The sequence below is a fragment of the Diospyros lotus genome, chromosome 6, assembly GCF_014633365.1.
Source record: "Diospyros lotus cultivar Yz01 chromosome 6, ASM1463336v1, whole genome shotgun sequence".
NCBI classification, from domain to species: domain Eukaryota; kingdom Viridiplantae; phylum Streptophyta; class Magnoliopsida; order Ericales; family Ebenaceae; genus Diospyros; species Diospyros lotus.
This window is the reverse complement of record NC_068343.1, coordinates 30,552,813-30,573,844: the sequence shown is the minus strand read 5'-3', so window position 1 is coordinate 30,573,844 and position 21,032 is coordinate 30,552,813. Positions and strand designations below refer to the sequence as shown.

At 37.4% G+C, this 21,032-nt stretch overlaps 2 protein-coding genes across 6 annotated transcripts in view; both read right to left on the bottom strand.

Moving 5' to 3' along the window:
* Nucleotides 1–21,032, bottom strand: part of LOC127803870 (lysine-specific demethylase JMJ26-like) — an 82,847-nt gene that overhangs the window by 19,722 nt on the left and 42,093 nt on the right. For 4 of the 5 annotated variants that reach the window (XM_052340461.1, XM_052340462.1, XM_052340460.1 and 1 more), the window contains one exon: nt 20,165–20,284. In XM_052340461.1, the coding sequence (XP_052196421.1) occupies nt 20,165–20,284 (120 nt within the window). Of the gene's footprint in view, nt 1–627; nt 1,016–1,133; nt 1,304–20,164; nt 20,285–21,032 lie in introns of those variants that run through there. The other variant, XR_008023598.1, reaches the window with a different exon arrangement.
* Nucleotides 10,130–19,499, bottom strand: LOC127803871 (uncharacterized). The gene is made up of 2 exons (XM_052340464.1): nt 10,593–19,499; nt 10,130–10,500 (listed from the first exon to the last, which is right to left on the bottom strand). Exon 1 carries the CDS (start codon nt 14,589–14,591, stop codon nt 13,599–13,601), a length of 993 nt encoding a protein of 330 aa, XP_052196424.1. The 5' UTR covers nt 14,592–19,499; the 3' UTR covers nt 10,130–10,500; nt 10,593–13,598.

The window sequence follows — 21,032 nt, the reverse complement described above, 5'->3', positions numbered from 1 at the left end:
TGATGTTTGCCGGTTTGAAGAACATCGCCGTCCTTTTCCTACAAAATCAAAAAAGTGCAATAAACATTTTTCCATGATACATTCTGATATTTGGGAACCTTGAAAAAATCCTAATGTTAATGGACCTAGGTGGTTTGTCTCCTTTATAGTTGGTTGCACTCATACAACTTGGTTGTTTCAAATGAAAGAAAAATCAGAAGTTAATATTCTGTTTCCTCAATTCCAAAGAATGATTGCCACACATTTTGGGGAAAAATCAAAAGGTTTTGTTCTAATAATGCCAAAGATTATTTAAACCAAACCCAAAAAAAGGCATCATCCGTGAGTCATCCTGTGTTGAAACACCCCAACAAAATAAGGATGTTGAACAGAAAAATTGCCACCTCTTAAAAGTAAACCGTGCCCTCTGTTGTAAAATAGGAAGTTCAAAAGAGAAATGGAGAGAAAGACAAAACTAGATTGCTTTGGGTTATGTTTGAAACACCATATGGACAGGTTTATATAGGCTGTAAATTTGTAACTGAAATGTGGTTTGAATTTTGGTTTTAATACCAAATTAATCAACCAATCAATTCAAAATTCAAATCATGATAATGATTCCTTCAGTTACAAATCAATTCAAAATTAAGCAATCATGATAATGATGGTGATGGATTTGTAACAACCTTCAGTTACAAATCAATTCAAAATTCAGTTACAGATTTGTAAGAATAATCATGATAGTGATGGTGATGGATTTGTAAAAATCTTCAATTACAAATCAATTCAAAGGATTTAGTTACAGATTGCTTTTGAAATACTGTTTAAACCCTTGGTTTTACAACACCCTCCTCTTTCAATCCAATGTCCCAAAATTTCTTTGGGAGAAGCAGTCCAAACAGCTGCTCATCTTATCAATCGGCTTCCTTCTCAAGTCTTGGGAGATAAAAGTCCTTTGTCCACCCTCTCCGGGTACTTCCCTGATTTTGTTTCTACTCACAGCCTTTCCTCAAAAGTATTTGTTTGCATTGCCTACCTAAACATTCATAAGACAAACCGATCCAAGTTAGACCCTCAAGCAAAGAAATGTGTCTTCATTGACTACTCTTCCAACCAAAAGGGTACAAGTGTTATGATCCTTCCAGCCGACATACCTTTGTCTCTATTGATGTTACATTCCATGAAGTTGAACCTTTCTATAAGCCCTTTCCCACTCACCTTCAAACGGAGAAATTATTCAAAGAAGATGTCTGCTCAGGTTCTACATCTTTCCTTGAAGGTCTTGAAACTGAGCCAGCTGATTCCATTGAACCAATTGAAAATACTGCAGCAGTTGATTCAATTAAACCAATTAAAACTACAGGAACTGTTGATTCCATTGAACCAACTGAAACTATAGCAGCAGCAGATCCCACTGATACCGAGATCATTCCAGCTCAACCCATTGAAAATATTCCATTTCCAGCAACTTCAGCAACCTTGCCGAGCCTTGAGTAATAATAAATATAAAAAATAGGATAATAACAATAATCTTAATAATAAAGATGAAGTTGCAATATTCAACTTTTGGAAAGAAAAGAACTCCTAGTTAAAGATGGATTCTATTATGTAGATATTTGGAAAGAATTAACTTCACTCTAATTTTTTTTTTTTAAGTACACTTTAATTATTATTTAGATTGGACAAATTTATACGCAAATGGTAACTACTCGTATAGTGGCAGTTGCACAGAAAAAACTGCCATTTAGAAAATGAATAACTGTATAAAAAATTGTCCCTATAGTTTAATAGTCTCTATTTCTTGTACATGGTTTTCTACACGCCCCCTCAAACTAGGCTGTAAATATTAGGAAAGTTCAGTTTGGATCTTCACATCTTCAAACTAGGTCTTCAGTAGATCCTTATCCACATTCAATTTTTCTTTATGAAGTGTCTGACTATTTAGGTCACTTTGAACATGTTGAGTTACTATCAATATCTAGTTTAGACGACTATGATATTGGGTAATTGAGAGCTTTCGTTCACAACGCCTTTGTTGTGTCTTTAGTGTCAGAACACGTCCCCTTTGCAGCATCCCAGATTTCTTGTGTCGTTTCATGGAGGATGAAATTTACTCCGACTTAAATGTGCCTTCAGGGTTGGAATACATCTCCTTTGTGGTGTTCTCTAGTGCCATCTTGAGGAGGATGAAATTTCCTACCAAGTGCCCTTTATGAGAGGTGAACAATATCTTTTTTTACAATGGTAGCTTTTGATGGGTTTACCTATAATCACACTATGCTTTTTCACAGGATCAAGCAATAAAATGCCTTTTACACTTGGGCTAAAGCAAATAACCCGTACAATGCTTTTTTACACTTGGGCTAAAGCAATAACTCTCACAATACTTCTTTTTTTTTTTATACTTGGGCTGAAACAATCACCCTTACAATTAAAATAAGATAAAGCCACCATAAAGGCTAAAGCAGCAACCTCCAAAAAAATAGACAACTTGTCATACCCGTTGTTTAACTCATCCGTAGCAAGCGGATTTTCTTGGCTGAGTCCGTGCAAATCACCTTCTTAGGATATTTGGCAAGGCAGTGACAGTAGGGGCGGTCGCGAGTGCTATCATCGAATGACCAGATGATAACGATCAACGAATCAGCCTTATCTAGTGCAACCATCTGCCTTCTCCATGAGTCCGCCTGTGACCAACATCTACCATATTCGATGTCGGAGTGTCGCTCTGTGGTGTGTCTTTTCATCTTCTCCGATGACTGCAATGGTTGTTCGATTTTTGTGCTACAAACCCTCTATCTTCCTTGTCGATCTTCATTCTGCAACCCTTCACTTCCTCCAATGTAATTTTGAGACTGTAGTCAGTTATCCCTTTAATGGCAACGGTTGCGATTGCGATTAAGGGTGACTGCGATAGTGATGATTGTGGCAGCGATTGCAGCTATGGTGGACGAAGTTAAAGGAGATGAAGGAAATGTGCAGTGACCAATGATGGCAAAGAACTTTGCCATCTTCACCGCTCTCTCTCTCTCCCCCTCTAAACTCTCTGTCTCACAACTCCGATACCATGTAGATATTTGGACAGAATTAACTTCACTTATTATTCAGATTGGACAAATTTATACGCAAATGATAACTACTTATATGGTGTCAGTTACACACAGAAAAAACTGCCACTTAAAAAATGAATAACTGTATAAAAAGTTGTCCCTATAGTTAGCCTAACTACCTAACAGTCTCTATTTCTTGTACATGGTTTTCTACATATTATATTAGATATTTAACAAATTAGATGTGTATGCATGTAGATAAAAGAAAAAGTAAACCTTCTCCTAGAAACTTATCCCTATAAGAAAGGGGATCACTGTAACCCAATGTCTTAAACCTATGATTTACCTAGGGTTTTGATAGGAAATTGATAGAAATCGGAAGAGATTGAATAGAAAAGGAGGGAGATTCAAACAGAACAAAGGGAGATATTCAGCAAAATTAAGGGTGAGTGTAGACAGAACTGAACAAGAGAAAGTGATCAGAGGGAAACAAGAGAGATCAAAAATGTTGAGAGAGAAAACTGAAGTCAATTATAATTCATCTACATCTTTTCTCTAACTAGCCTAACCTATTTACAAGCTACAACAGCAACGTAGAACAATGCACAACCTACTATAACACATATAATATATAATTCATATTATATCCTTGGGGTCTTGACACCCAATTATTATGAAATTTAGATTAGAAACTCAATAAAAGAACCTAAGAGGGGAAAGGAGACCACAACAATTTAGCATAAGTCATATAATCTAGAGAAGGAGAAACATGCATGTACGCACACAGAAGGCACGGGACCAAAAAGTAACAAAAACTCGTCACTACTGAACAATCATTCATCATAGCTAATAAGCGTTACCATCTGATGCTTAGATTATTCTTGTCTCACAAGGCTTGGTAGAGTAGTGTTAATTGGCCTTTTGAATTGCAAGAATTGAACTCAATTGCCCCTGATTTGTAGAAATTGAATCCCCTCAATGCACTAGAAATCAAGAACAAAAGAAAAAAGAAAACGAGGAAAATATCCCACCCTAGTACACCGTTCAAGTTCAATTTCAATAGAAGCCCCAAACCATTGATCCATCAACTAGTGCCCACATTTGTCCCATGTTTAAAAGAGGGAAAATCTTCAACAAGTAACACTAAGTTGAATCAAATTCGATAGTGATATGTGGGGCCCAATTGAATGGTTGGGCATTCAATTACACCAATACAGCATTGAACAGTCTTATTTAAATCCCAACCAAATGAAATTCCAACAAGATTAACCTTCAATACAAATTCACAATAGAAAATTCCAATTTGCTCACAGTGAATGCAGGGCAGATCAAATTAGAGCTTCAATTTTACAAAATGCATAAATGGGTTTAATTTAGAAAGGCTTAAAATTGAAATTGTTGACTGCTATGAATGTTCAAGGAAAAAATATGCATGGTCTTAAGTTTCAAAATTTAGGAAAAATAGAAATTTTGATTCGGTTAATTTGTTGTACTATTTTGATTTTTAGGTTCTAATACATTTGCCTCACATTAGGTATAACAAATTATTTGGCAATGGTTGCTATGAGTATATTGTAGAAAAGGAGAAAGGGAAGCGATATTCCCATGTATTTTATTAATATGAATGAAAAATATTTCTACAAGAGTTTCCTAAGAATTCTCCAAAGAATTCTCCTAAATTTTAGATATTACATTCCTATTTGATAGGACTAGATTACAACAAAGAAAAATACAAATAAACCTAATCAAGAAAGAAATAAGATAAAGATAAAGTACAAGATAGATAAAATACAAAATAAATGAGGAGAATAGAGAATATATTTTATCACTCCCCCTCAAGCTGGGGAATGGATATCAACCATCCCTAGCTTGCACACCAAGTCTTCAAACTGTTTACGAGGCAACCTTTTGGTCAAACAATCAGTCAGTTGTTCTTCCGAAGACACATACGACATGCAAATCAAACCGGCTTCCAATTTTTCCTTAATAAAATGTTTATCTATCTCCACATGTTTGGTGTGATCATGTTGTATAGGATTATGTACTATACTTATAGCTGACTTATTATCACAACACAACTTGATTGACCCATGGCTGAAAATCCTCAAATCTTCCAAAATAATTCGCAACCACAGCAACTCACATAGGCCCATTGCTAGTGCCTGAAATTCAGCTGCAGCACTTCATCGCGCTACTACCCCTTGCTTTTTACTCCTCCAAGAAACCAAATTTCCACCTAAAAAGACACAATAACCTGTGGCAGAACGTCTATCAACCAAAGACCCTCCATAGTCTGCATCAGTGTATCCTGTGATATCCAAATCTGTCCCAACTTTAAATAAGATTCCTTTACCTGGAGTTGTCTTTAAATAGTACAGAATTCTTCGTGCAGCTTTCATATGATCTTCTGTAGGACAATGCATGAACTAACTAACCAAACATATTGCGAAGGCAATATCTGGTCTGGTGTGAGATAAATAGATTAGTCTACCGACCAATCGTTGATACCTCCCTTTATCCACCGGTTGACCTTGATCACATAATTTAACATTAAATTCCACCGGAGTACTTTCACCTTTGCCACCTAGCAAACCTGTCTCATGCAATGGATCAAGAATATATTTTCTTTGGGATAAGAAGATACCTGCTTTAGAATAAGCTACCTCTATACCCAAAAAAATACTTCAAAATGCCAAGATCTTTAATTTCAAAAGTCTCAGACAGATTATCCTTAAGTTGTACCTGCTCCTCACAGTCATTTCCAGTGACAATAATGTCATCCACATAAACCAAAAGAGTTGTTACCCTTCCCCCACAGGAATACTTAAAGAAGAGAGTATGATCACCCCTACTTTGAGAATAACCCATATGCCTCATAGCTTTAGAAAAACGATCAAACTAGGCCTAAGGAGATTGTTTAAGGCTATAAAGAGTTTTCCTTAATTTGCATACCTGTCCGGACAACCCTTTATCAAAGCCGGGAAGGAGTCCATGAACACCTCTTCCTCTAAATCTCCATGCAAGAAAACATTCTTTACATCAAATTGGTGCAACTTCCAGCCATAGTGCGCTGCCAGGGCTAATAGGATACGCATAGTTGACATTTTGGCTACCGGAGCAAAAGTTTCTACGTAATCAATACCATAAGCTTGTGTGTATCCCTTAGCAACTAGCCTTGCCTTATACCTTTCTAGGGACCCATCTGCATTATATTTGAGGTTAAAAACCCACCGGCAGCCTACGGGCTTGACTCCCTTTGGCTTAGGGACAATGTACCATGTCTGATTTTTTTCTAAGGCCCCCATCTTTTCCTGCATTGCTTGAACCCAATTCTGATCTTGGAAAGCCTCATTAACTATCTTAGGAATAGGAATTCTGTCTAAGGAAGTCAGAAAAGCCTTATGATTTGGAGATAAGCGATGATAGGACATATAATTGGCCAAAGGGTGTTCAGTGCAGCTTCTGCTCCCTTTGCGAAGGGAAATTGGTAGATCAAGATCATTAGTAATTGATGCAAGCAGTGAATTAGATGTGGCAGAATTGGGCTAAGAATCAAAGGGACAACAACGTGAGGTTTTATTACCTGGATTAAGAAAGGAAACTGGAGCTGGAAGAGGTTCTGGAATGGGCTGTTGTTTTTGTGTTCTCCACTTAAAGACATAGGGAGATCCTTTGAATCGAATTGGAGTGGATGGCAGTTGTTCTTCTGGAGGTTTCGAATGGTTCTGTTCATCTAAGGAAGAGTTAGATGGAGCATGAAATTGCAAATCATGAAAGGTTTCCAAAATGGGAAGATCATTATTTATATCAGCCCAAGATATATGTATATCTTGAATATAGCACTAGGAGGACCAAAGAATAACTGATTTTCAACAAAAGTAACATCTTTGGTCACATAAAATTTTCTAGTAGCAGGGTGATAACACTTCTACCCTTTTTGAGTGGGCGAATAACCAAGAAACACACATCTGAAGGCTCGAGGGTCCAGTTCATCCCTATGATGTTTGGATACATGGACAAAAGCAACACAACCAAAGACTCTCAAAGGAAGAGGAGTATCAGAAAACACTCCTGGAAAATAGGAGGACAAGCATTGAATTGGGCTTTGGTGTTTTAGAAGAGTAGAAGGAACTCGGTTAATTAGGTAGGCAGCAGTCAAAACTGCCTCCCCCTAGAAAGACTTAGGGACAGAATGATATAGTAAGAGAGCTCTAGTAACATTGAGCAAATGTTTCATTTTTCTTTCTGCTATACCATTCTGTTGAGGAGTATCAACACATGAAGACTCATGAATTATACCTTCTTGCTGGAAGAAGTTATGCAAGTGATGATTGAAGTAGTCTCTTGCATTATCAGTTCGGAATTTTTTAATTTGAGACCCAAATTGAGTAGATATCATCTTATAGAAAATAAGGAAGATAGAACTAATAGCAGCCTTGGTCTTTAAGAGATAAACCCAAGTTCTTCTTATACAATCATCAATAAAGGTAATAAACCACCTAGCCCCAGAACAATTAGGAATTTTAAATGGTCCCCACACATCTAAATGAATCAAAGTAAATGGAAGAGAAGATAAATTGTTACTCATAAGATATGAAACTCTATGATGTTTAGAAAGTTAACACACAACACAATGAAGATTAGAAATGTCCAAATTTCTAAGCATAGTTGGAAATATAGACTGCATAGTACTAATGGCAAGGTGCCCCAAACGACAATGTTGAAGCCAAAAATCATGAATCAAAACAACTGGTTGAATAAGAATCAAAGAAGCTGAAGCTGGCTGAGAAGAGTAGGCTGAAGGTTTCTCCCCCTTAAGATCAACACTGCATGACTTTAGAAAATACAACTCATTCCATTCCTCACCAACTCCAATCTTCTTCCCCGTGTCCAGTGCCTGAAATTAACATTTGTTTGGGAAAAAGACAACACAATAATTTAAATCCTTTGTTAGCTTATGAACAGAAATAAAGTTGCTAGAAAGATTTGGGACATGAAGAACATGTTGCATAGGCAATGAGAAATTAAGATTTACATTACCATGTCCAGCAATAGGAATTGTAATACCATTGGCCACCGTTATCTTTTTAGAGCTACTTAGTGAGGTATAGGAATCGAAGACATTTATATCAAAGGCCATATGATCAGTAGCCCCTGAATCTAGAATCCATAGATTATTCCTAATAGTATGTGAGGCAATACTAGATTCAGAATTCAAGCAAATACCTGTTTGAGCCATGGAACAAGAACCACCTTGAATAGTCTTTAGGAAGCTTTTAAGCTTGTTGATTTCTTCAGCATTAAGCTGTTCGGTCATGATAGATGAATCGGTTGCAACTGAATATGTCTTCTCTAATGCAATATCTTCCTCTTTGGCAGCTTGATAGGCTTGAACTTGCTGTCGAGGTTGAAAATTCTAAAGATTCTTCATTTCTCCTACCTTATTCAGTACCACTTCTTTCCCATGGAGTCTAAAACAGGTCTCTCTGGTATGCCTGGGTTTCTTACAAAAAGAATGCCATAAACCATCTTTAATTTGAGCTTTAGGATTAAAAACATTCCCACCTTGTTGTGACCTAAACCGAGAAGCATCTATCTTGTTAGTTGCCATTGCAGATCCTTCAAGAGAAGTCTCATTTAGCATAGCTATTCTCCTATACTCCTCACCAGTGTTCTAAAAGGCGCTAGGCGCTAGTCGGGCGCCAGGCTGGAGCCTAGCGCCTAGGAGGCATAGGGAAACTGCTATTTTTTTTTTTTTTTTTTTAACTTTGTGATGTAATTTGATGTTATTTTCAATTAAATCAAAGTTAAAAATCATCAATAATGCAACATAAACCAATAATACAACAATAATGGAATGACAAGTGAAATATAGAATTAAGCATGAGAAAACAATTGTTGTAGATCAGTTCTAGGTTCAAACTTCAATAAGACAAAAGCAACAATAATGCAACATAAACCATATTTGAAGAATCTAAGAGGTTGTTCTCTTTGGCATTTTTAGCCTGTTTTCCATTTTCAAGTTTTCAAAACACTCAAAACGCGTTTACTTACTCATTTTCAAAAACACATTTTGCAAAACACACAAAAAATTTACACAGAAAACTCAAAATGCCAAAAACACGTTTTGGCTGTTTTCAACCAAAACCAGCCTCCAACCAAAACACGGAAAACAGCCACTGTTTTCATCTCTTTTCTTCAACCTCTCTTCTCTCTTCTCTTTCTCTTCTTTTTTGTTCAAGCTCGATCGCCTCTATCATCCATGCCACCGCCATCACTGCAATCGCTCGCCACGACCATCACTGCCACGCCCAAATCCGCCCGCCACTGCCATCTCCTTCGCCCGCCATAGCCCTCCGAGCCCAGATCCTCCACCGCCACTGCCTTCCATGCCAAGATCGGCCACCGCCATCGTCGTCGCCCTCGCCTGTCACTGCCCTCCAAGCCCAAATCTGCCCCAGCCACCGCCGGCCACTACCTTCCACGCCCAGATCCGCCACCGCCACTGCCATCGCTCTTGCCCGCCACCGCCTGCCATGCCCAAATCCAATCGCCCGCCACCGCCCTCTTCCATTTCTTCCTTCCGCGCCTCCACGCCCAATTTATATAGTTTTTGTTATTTTATGCTTTATATATTTTTTAAATATTTATGTTGTGAATAATTTAAATCTCAAAATTAATATCAAATTTTAATTTATAGGTAAAAATAAATTTATTATGAAATTAATAGTTGAGTGAAATTAAAAATGACTTAGAATGTACTTTGTAATTTTAATATATTATATATGATTAAATTATATAATTTGTATTATATTTGAAATTCTTTAAATTAAATTTATAATTTATTTTGAATCAAATTTCTTAAATAAATTATCATAAAATAACATTTTACAAAATTTCAAAGTAAACGCATATTCCAATTTTCTGTTTTGAAAAACAATTTTTCAGAATAACAAAGAGAATGCGTTTTTAAAATTTTCAAAACAGACACTCAAAACACAAAACTCAAAATGAATTCAAAACTCAAAACTGAAACACAAAGAGAACACCACCTAAGTATCTAACTATCTAATTGGAATTCTTCCTCTCCATATTCTTCCAATACATGATCTTTATCAGACTCAAAATCAAATTCATTGAGCTCTTGCTCATCTTCTTCTTCTTCTTCTTATTGAAAATCATCTTCATAAAGCTCTCTCATCCTAGAACTTCTTCGAGGTTGAAGCATCTCGTCTGCTCCGGATGCTTCACCAATCACTTCCCAAATAAGCCCCGTACCAAGCTCAATTTCTTCATCACCTCCTCCTTCAACAATCCATCCATGTGCATTGCTGGCATCACTAGCAAGTAGCACATCAACATTCCTTTCCTTCTCCCTCTTTTGCTTGTTCATCAGTTTTGCATTAAATTGGACATAGACAAGATTGTTCAATCGATGCACATCCAGTCTATTTCTTTTCTTCGTATTTATCTACATAAATAAAATAAAAGTAATATCAATTTAAATGATAGATAAGTTATTGATATTAAAGAAATATAGTTCATATTTTCATATGCACCAACCCCTTCAAAAGTGCTCCAATTTCCTTCACAACCGAATGAACTACTGGTTAACGAGAGCATTCTTGTTGCCATTCGTTGCAAGTTTGGAGTTTGATTTCCATAAATCATCCACCATGTAACTACATAAGTTAAGTATAAAGTAAACAAATTTATACACTAATACACATTAGGAACTAAGAAAAGGATTAAAGGAATTTTATACCTGGATTATAATTGTCATCATTTTTTGCACAGCCTTGAGCTGCCCACACTTTTCCAAAAGCTCCCTCTTTACGAGTATACTTTGGCAACTCAATATTTATGACATGACCTTGCAATTCAAAATGATCATCACCATGATAAAACATCTCCACACAATTAAAAAACCCATCCATCACTTCATTATCAAGATATATAGTCTTATTCTTGAAAAGGTAGTAGGGATTCAAAAGGTAAGCCGCCGAATGCAATGGACTATCTAGCCTATCTTTCACCCCTACTTCAATAATCTCTATAATAGGCTTATAGTTTTTCTCAAGATTATTTAGGGCTTCCTTAATATCTTCCTTTGCTTGCTTAATCTCTCCATATAAAAAACCCATAGAAGGCTTTCTATCTGCATCAACAATTCGAAGCACCTTCACCAAAGGTTCAAAAACCTTAAGACATAAAGTTACACCATTCTAGAAAGCAATGCTCATCACAATAGCATATGCTGCTCTCCCTTTAACATTCTTTGACCATTTACACTACTCCCATTCAGAGCTGGTAAACATTGACCTCAATCGGGCCTTTTTTCTCCATCAAACTCTGTAAAGTAAGAAAAGAAGAAGCAAATCTAATGACTCTCGGTCTCACTATATCCCTCTTCTTCCTAAATGACCTCATTAAGGACAAGGTCTTATGGTGTGCATAAATGAAGATTGTCAAACTCTCTGCCTGATCAATGACTTTTTTATATCTTGGCATTTTTCCAATACTTTCAAGCATCAAATTGATGGTGTGAGTAGCACATGATGTCCAAAAGATATTCGGCCTCTTCAGCTTCAATAATTTTGACGCTCCCATATTGTTGGTGAAAGTAAAGCAAGATCGCAATGGGGCAAGCAGCGTAGTTCAAAAATTTTTGAACCTCACCCCGATCCTAGCGATTGGATCAACGTCGAAATTAAATCATTCACAAATAAATAAATAAATCTAACATTTAGATTATCGAGTCGTTCGCGGATTCGAGCCATCCAAGCGTCCGTTCGCAAGGAGAGCGGAATAGGAGTGCTAACTCCTTCTCCTTTTCGCGGCTTGTGTATAGACAGAAAGGAACGCCCACGTTTCAAATTGACGCCAAAAGGAACGGGGAAAAGTGAACGGCAACACGTTTTACAGCTCTTGAAAAACGACACCAAAACTCACTATTATTTTGGGCAACCTATAAAGGAATATTTATAGAGAAATATCCTAGGGTTTCCAAAACCCTAATGGATTGGGCAAGTCCATTAATTCTAATTTAATTAGAATCTTAAGTAGGCGTATTCTAGTCCAACTAGAAATATAATTAAATGGCCCAAATCCTTTTATAGGTTTAAATAAAATATTTTGGCCTAAATCTAATTCAAGCCCAAATATAATATTTAATACTTAGCCCAAATCTAATTTGTTCCAAATATAATATTTAATATTTGGTCCAAATCCAATTTTGTCCAAATATAATATTTATTTTAATATTTGGCCCAAATCCAATTTAGTCCAAATATAATATTTAATTTAATATTTGGCCCAAATCTAATTTAGTCCAAATATTAACTTAAGCCCAAATATATTTTATTTCCTATTTAGGACTCCAACAAATAAAAAATTATTAAATTAGAAACTCCTTCCTAATTTAATCAATTGTCATTTTAGGAAACTCTTTCCATTATAACGACTCATCGTCATATCTACATCATTACATCTATTTGTTCTTTTTCCGTGAGAACTTACGACGGCACAACTTCTTGCCGAAGTGTCACATTTAACCATACGTCCACTCTCATGGTTTAAACCAGGGACCGTGCCTATTGCGTATGACTCATTAGGCTTCCGAATATGTTGGCAATGTGTCGGTACAAACACATAAGACAAGATTGGCCTCTAGCCAGGCATCATGCCTACCCAATTATTCAGAATGATTCATAATCCGCAAATAACCTTTCACGAGCATGGTTACCGTGTAATACGATCCTCTCGTCAATGTATCCTATGTGATCTTAAGTTGGCAATGTATTGCTTGATTATGATCACATAAGTTTTTCTTCGATCATCCGGATATCTTTACTTAATAGAAAGTGAATCAATAACTCCTTATTGATCTCTTTCACCATGGCCATGGATTTAAAGTGAATATCCACCGAAGGCGCCTTAGATACATCATCCTCTATCAAGGAATAGACGAATCTCATCTTGGCTATGCACCCATCTCCATAAGCCTCACGATATACCCAACGATCACCCACGTGCAGCCTTTGTCTAAGCCCATCAAAACGATGTCAAAGCATACTGGTCTTCTTATGAGATGACCGTGACAACCTCAGGTCCAAGGATTAGTTACACCCATCTCGTATGAGAATTCCATCAACATATAACCAAAATGGATTCTCATGGCGAGTCATGTCCAGTGACACGTTCTCCAACATTAGTCACCTATGTGTCTAGACATCTCCATGCCTATGGGTGTAAGATCCCCATTGCTATCACATAGCAAAAACATAGCACATATAAGTCTTACCGCAATTGTCAATGTCCATTCTTGACATTGTTACGACTTGGGACGTTTAATGATGTTTAGAAACTGTGATGCATCATCTCACATCTTTATAGATTAATCACAGTATACATCATATGGACTTTTATCTAGTTTCATTGTTATTACAATAATAACAAGAAACTAACAGAATGACTTCTTGTGAATTTAAACAACTCCTTATTCAAATAACATGATTATAATTGTCAGTGTACAACATGTCCAATCTGATTGAGTCTAAAGCACCTACACTAACAGTTGGCAGCATTGTCGGTTACTACTTGGACGACATTTTGTGGCCCAACTTGCTCAATGCACTTGTCCACATACTCAAATATGAGTTCACTTGTATGTGCTTCGTCTGATGTTTCTTTTGAAGAAAGAAAAGCAGTACCCATGCTAGAATTAACACATAGGTTCATGATGCTCCTTTTTCTGTCTGTCCAAGCGTCTGTCATAATAGAGCACCCATTTTGTGCCCACTCTTCTTCATGCTTCTTCAGTAAGTCTTTCATTCTGTCAACCTCTTCCTTTAATAACGGTTCCCTCAACTGGTATTGACTAGGAGGTTTGAACCTCGGCCCAAATTGACCAATCGCCTCAACAAACAATTTAAAGCTATCATGATCAATAGCATTGAAAGGTATACCAGCTTCATACACCCATCTAGCACAATATCCTTGTACAGTCTGTGTTCTCTCTTTAAACAATGCTTCACTAATATTTTGCTGCCTTTGCGTCATTCTCGAACTCAAACAAATTTCAGGACTAATGGAGATTGCAAACTTATCTATAGGGCCAAGAGTACGAGCTGCTTTTCTACTCCCTAACTCTTCGAATTCATCTTCATCATCCACCCCTTTCCCCTTGTTAGAAATATTAACCGAGGATCTCATCATATCTTCCTCTTGCTTCTTATTCTTCTTCTTACTCTTTGCCTCAACAATAGCATTCTTGCATTTAGCTTTATCATTCGGAGAAGATTTTGGACATGCAGAAACATTTCCGAAAATGTGGCCGATGTGTTCTTTGACTCTGTAAACTCCTCTAGACATAACTTTACCACACAACTTGCATTTAACTTTATCCATATTCTTTGCATTAATTAACATTCCATACTCACATCTGACATCATTTGATTTTCTTTTAAGAACTGAGGAGGCATCGGACGATGCTTCCATACTCCCAATTCCATCCGACATGACTTCCTTTTTTCTTCTTTTTTTTCCTGAGTAAATTGACATTGAATGATTGAATTAAAATAGACAATTAGGCTAACTAGCTAACAAACAAAGCCAAAAACTAACAATAGCCCAAACAGCAACAAAGGCAGCTTGCTACATTTGTTGCTTGCTTGCAAGTTGCAAATATTAATTTTTTAAATACATTAATAATAATAATTAATAAATATTTGAATAACAAATAATCAAATATGAATATAAATACTAAATTAAATAACAGAAAAATAAAAAGAAAACAAAAGGGGGAGAGGCAACAGCAAGCAGCAGCGTTGCTGCTGCTTGCTTATTGCTAGCTACAACACTGCTGCTTGCTTATTGTTGGCTACTACTTACCGAAGGAGGCAGAGGCCGGGAGGGTGAGCGAAGATTGAAGAAGATGAAGCTGCAAGAGCAAGAGACAACCAGAGTGTGGCGTGGTGGTGTGCAAGCACGAGACGGTGGTGACGGGCCGACGGCGACTCTGCAACTACAAGCGACGGTGGCGGCGTGCTAGCATGAGAGAGGCGACGACGATTTAGCAATAGACTGTCGGTGGTTGTGCGCGCGAGAGAGAAGGGGAAATCGATGAGAGAAAGGGGTGACGGGTAAGGAAACAAAACCCTAATCAATTTATACTAAATGCTTCACATGGCCCAGGCGGCCGATTTGGCCGCCTTGGCCAGGCGATTCATGCGGCTAGGCATCCGCCTTGGCCGCCTAGGCACCGCCTGATACCGATTAGCCGGGTCGACGCCTAAGGTGGCCGATTTGGCCATAATCGCGGCGGCCAGCGGCCGCCTAGGCCGTGTTTTTGTTCACTGCTCCTCACTACGAACAATAGCAAAGACTTCATTTAAAGAAGGAATTTTGTCTTTCCCTAGGACCTACACCCTTACTTGATCAAAATCAGCATTAAGGCCTACTAAAAATTTAACTACCCTATCTCTTTCAAATATTGCAATTATGGTGGCTGCATCCTCACTACATTTCATCTTGATATCTTGATAATGATCCAACTCAAGCCAATATCCATTCATTTTATTAGAGTACTCGGTGATAGTTAGAGAACCTTATTTAGTACCACTTATTTTCATCTTGATATCAAAAATAACCAAGGCATCTTCCACTTTGGAATAAGTACGCTTTGCAGTATCCCAAATCTCCTCAGCTGTAGACAAGAACATGCAATTTTTACTTACCACAGGGTGCATTGAGCCCCATGCCATGACATTATCAAGGAATCCTCGACTTCCCATGCAGCAAAATTAGGGTCTTTAGCATCTAGACTAGGCTCGGTCATATGGGCCATCTTTCCTCTTCCTTTCAAGAAAGTCCGTACAAGCTGCGCCCATTGTAAGTAGTTCCTTCCATCAAGCCTATAAGACTGATGTAACCCTGGAAGGTCACTGTTAGACAAACTCCCCATTGGCATGTCAGATGTAACACCGTTCTTTGTCTCAGAAGTGTCTATCATGGTGAAGACTCAGCAACAGTATCGGTAGAAAGAAAAATAAGACAGCAACAGTATCGACAGTTTGACACCAGCAACGGAAGCACTCAGCAATGGAAGATTTTGACACCAGTGATGGGCTAGAGAGACGCTGGAGATCAGATCTGGAGCAGCCGGAGGTGTAAGGGCTGCGGATGCTGCTTCACACACCGGCTCGTGGAGCTGGAAGTGAACTGACAGCGGCGCGTGTGAACTCTGATGGCGGTGGTTCTCCGGTGGTCGGCCAACCTGATGACGACGAACCTAATAGTGGTGTCAGTGCTGGAAGGCGGTGGCCGAACAGAAGCGTTTCTACGTGAACAGTGACGGTGCAATGAAGGCACTTGAAGCTGTGCAATGAAGGCACTAGGGTTTACTGTATCAACCTATTAACGAGGCTCTGATACCATGTAGAAAAGGAGGAAGGGAAGCAGTATTCCCATGTATTTTATTGATATGAATGAAAAATATTTATACAAGAGTTTCCTAAGAATTCTCTAAAGAATTCTCCTAGATTTTAGAGATTACATTCCTATTTTATAGGACTAGATTACAACAAAGAAAATACAAATAAACCTAATCAAGAAAGAAATAAGATAAAGATAAAGTACAAGATAGATAAATACAAGATAAATAAGGAGATATAGAATATATTTTATCATATACTATTTATGTTGTGGCATGATTTTTAATCATCTATCTTCATGCATGAACATAACTTTTTTTCTAGGGTAAATTACAGAAAGCACCCCTAAGGTTTAGTGAAAAGACATGGAAACCCTTCACATTGATAAATGACAAAGAACCCTCTATTATTTAAAAAAAAAAAAAAGAAATAAAAATACCATTTTGCCCTCAACTTTTGAATCCATTTTTTTCTTTCTCCTCTCCACTCTCTGTTAACAGAAAAGCCCTTGTGGCTGCCAGCCATGGCCACTAGGGAACCCATGGCCGTAGCCAGTGGCCATGGCAAACATCCAATGGCTATGAATTAAATAAAGTTTGGTAGAATATATAACACTTTTGAATGAAGTTTCGGTCAGTGGATATTCACTATATGCAATGTATTCATCAACCCTTGCTTAGCTAGCTTTATGGTGTTTAATTGACACAACCAAGTCTATCATGTCAAGTATCAAAAGGTTCAACAATTTAAGCAGAAATAGGTATTAAGTTTGAACATACTAGATACAGCATAGTCCTTTCTAATGAAGACGCCTTTATTGGTAATCTTTCCTGCTTCAGAACCATTTGAAAGCCATACTTACGAAGCAAAGATGATGCAGTATGTGAAAAGAAAAAAAAACAACAACAGCAGCAAACTAACAATGAAGAAGGCTTCAATAGAGAATGATTGAGGCAGAATGAACAAAGGGTTAGGGTTTTTGTAAAAACCCTCTGATAATTTTTTATTATAAAATAATAGGCCAACTAAAAGAGACTAAACATAATATATATTCTAGGGTTTTAGTAGCCTAGAAATCCTGGCCCTTAGATTAAACAAATCTAGAGCCTCCAAATGAAATAAAATAGTAACACATGCTAAGAGTGTGTATTACACAAGTACGGGTAGTTTGACTATACGATTGTGCATAAGCCTGGGAAAACTAACCTGGTGGTAGATCCCTATCCAGACAAGACACTACTCAGCTGTAGGGAGATAAGGGGACTAACACCATAAGCCATGATGATGGCCCTTTCTAGGCCAACTAGTGACCTTATGTGGCAAATACAAGAGGAGACCCAACAAAATCAGGAGCTTAAGGAGCTACACAATAGGTTGCAGCAAGGAGGATTGTCCACTGAAAAATAGCGAGTCAAGAATGGACTCTTATGCTACAAAGGAAAGCTGTTGGTGGCTCCAGATTCTCAACTTAAAAGTCTGATACTTCAGAATAACATTATGAAGAATGTGAAGCAATATGTGCAGGAATGTGTCATTTGCCCAAAAGTGAAGTATTCTACTGAGAAACAAGGGGGTCATACTCAACATGTATTTGAAAGTCTTTACCATGGACTTTATAGTGGGGTTGCAAAGGACTCAGGAGCATTGTGCAATCTTAGTAGTTGTGGACAGATGGCATAAGTGTGCCCATTTTGGTGCACTAACTCAACGCTATACAGCTGAGAAGGTAGCCCAATTGTTCATTCAAATGGTGGTAAAGATCCATTTCCCCTAAAGAGCATTGTCTAATATAGAGACCCAACCCTCTCTTCCTTAGCAAATTTTGGCAAGCACTATTCAAGGAGCATTGCACGAAGCTGCACTACAGCTTATCATCCTCAATCAAATGGCCAAACAAAGTTGACTAACAAGGTTTTTGAAGACTAACTTAGATCCTATGCAGTTGACAAGCTAGGGCTGGGGGTGAAGCTCCTACCTTCGGTTGAGCTTTGGTACAACACCTCAAATCATTCTTCTGTAAAAAAGATTCCTTATCAGGCTTTGGTAGGTAGAATTCTCCCATGAATATTAGACTACATCAGCCATGGGACTTCAGTGGAAGCGGTCAAGCACTTCCTTTTACAAAGGACTGGACTACTTAAGTGTTTGAAGATTCATTTGGCCAAGGCCCACCAGCACATGAAAGAGCAGTATGACAAAAGCGAAAGGGAGGTCAGCTTTCAAGAGGGAGACTGGGTGCGGGAGAAGTTGCAGCCCTATAGGCAATGCCCCTTGATCACAGAAATCAAAACAAGCTGAGCCCAAGGTACCATGGGCCTATCAGGTTCTTAAGAGATTGGAATGATAGCTTACACTTACAGATTGAATCTGCCTATGAATTCAAAAATCCACCTGATATTTCATGTCTCCTCACTCAAGCCTTTAAAAGGACCCTTGACTGTTGTTCAAAGCCAACCATTACCCAAAGCTTGTTAAGGAAACCAATCATTGATTAAGCCTCTAACAGTCATCAACAATCGGACAGTCACTGACAAGGAACAAAAGAGGCTGCAAAAATTGGTGCAGTGGTAAAGGCTATCCTAAAGGAAGCCACTTGGCAAGATTACAAGCAATTTACAATCCTATACCCTAAGTTGCAACTTGAGGACAAGTTTGATTTTGAGGGACGAGTGGAGATACAAGTCTGCCAACAACCAAGACGAAGAGCTCCTTCACTACAGAAATGTGTGTGTGCATAACAAGATAAAAACTCCTCCATTTCATACAAAAGGAAAATAGTCAAAACCAAAAGGAAAATATTAACAAAAATCAATCATCATAAATCATGCCAATCAATCTCACTAACCACAATCCATAATTTTAGCTAGCAAATGCATAACCTTGCAAATCAAGGCTATCAATCTACAAAAAAGAGCATGTCACTAAACTATTATAAACAAACACATTTAAATATCATTTAAGACATTTAAAGGTAGCCATGATAGCAACCATAAGGTTGTTCATGTGATTGGAGTCACAAGTTCAAATTGTGGAAACCTCTTTGCCAAAAAGCAAGAAGAACTTTATGCAAAATACAACCATCCCCCAACCCTTGCAGAAGGGAGCCTCATGCATCTGGGATGCACTTTAAAAATATCATATCAAACAATTGTCAAATTTGTCTGATTCTTGAAGATAAGTCACACATCCAAAACTGAATGATTGATCTTATAAGTATTGAAGTTCTAGTTCACATCATTGCTTTTATGTTTGCTTCTCACATAGAATGATGAAAAGAGTTGCTGCTTTGTATGTATACACCAAAAAATATCTTTAGAGAGAAAGGTAGCATAGAAAATTTATTCTAAGATTAATGACATTTAAAAAGAATAAAAACCCAATTAAAATGGGCCAGTAAGCCACCTTCAGTAATAGCCCTGCAATAAGCTTCTAGCGCTTGGATTTCTGCAGAGTGAACCACACACACAAGGATGCAGTAACACAAGCAAGAAGCAACACACTCGCACACACAAGAATTATAATAAAGCAAGAATGTCAAGTTTGTTATTGATACAATTTATGGAGTTATGCAAAGGTCTTAGCCTAAGTCTTAGGTTTATGCACAAGTTCATAAAGTAACAGTTAGAAGAAATATGGCAGTTAATAGTTAAACCAAAAATCATTTAAGGCTTCACATTAACAGCACAAAATACAGTGGTATACCTCCAATTTGTCTTCCTTAGCCCTGTGATTTTTAGGAAGTACACGAAATTCCTCCGTTAGTCGAAGACACTCACGAACATTTTCTGGTGACACAAAGTCAAGTGCAACCTTTATGCATGACTGCAAAATAGATCGAGGGAACAAAAAAATAGTGAGATTATAGAACATGAGTGCGCCACAAATTGTCAACAAAACATTAAAGGAAATGACCTATTGATTCAATTTTGGCAATACTAAGATTATATAACATGAGTTCCAAAAATTATCAGCAAAGCAATTAAAGGGAACTACCTATTGATTCAATTCATTATCAATGAAACTCATAGAATAACATCACAAAACACTGGCACGAAAATTTTTCAACTTGACCTCTTGATATTGACTAGTCTTTCAGGTAAAGAAGAGCAAATCTTAAGGAATGCATAGGCCCCTAAATACTTCAAAGTTTCATGTTAGGCATTTTCTAAATTGTTTGAGCATGCTATATTTAGGAAGTGTCATGTAATGGAATATTGTGCTTCATCTATTGCTTCTTATATCAAAATCTTACTAAAATGCAACACAATATCTAAAACATTAAAACTATAGAAAATCATGTGATTACAATTATGTATTTAGGTGTACAATTATTTTTTCATCTCTAGGTGACAGTTTTTTCTTTAATTATCCCTTCCTTAACCAACTCCATCCAGGCATTTTCTCCCTTGCATTTTCCATATATATGTGTCCTATCAAATGAAATGTGAGAGAAGTTATTTCTGTCCAAAAACTACATGATATCAGAGCAGTGAGATAAAGAGTCTAGAGAGGGAGAAAGAGAGAGAGAGCGGCAAAGATGGTAAAGTAAAAAGCTACTGCTATCATCGGT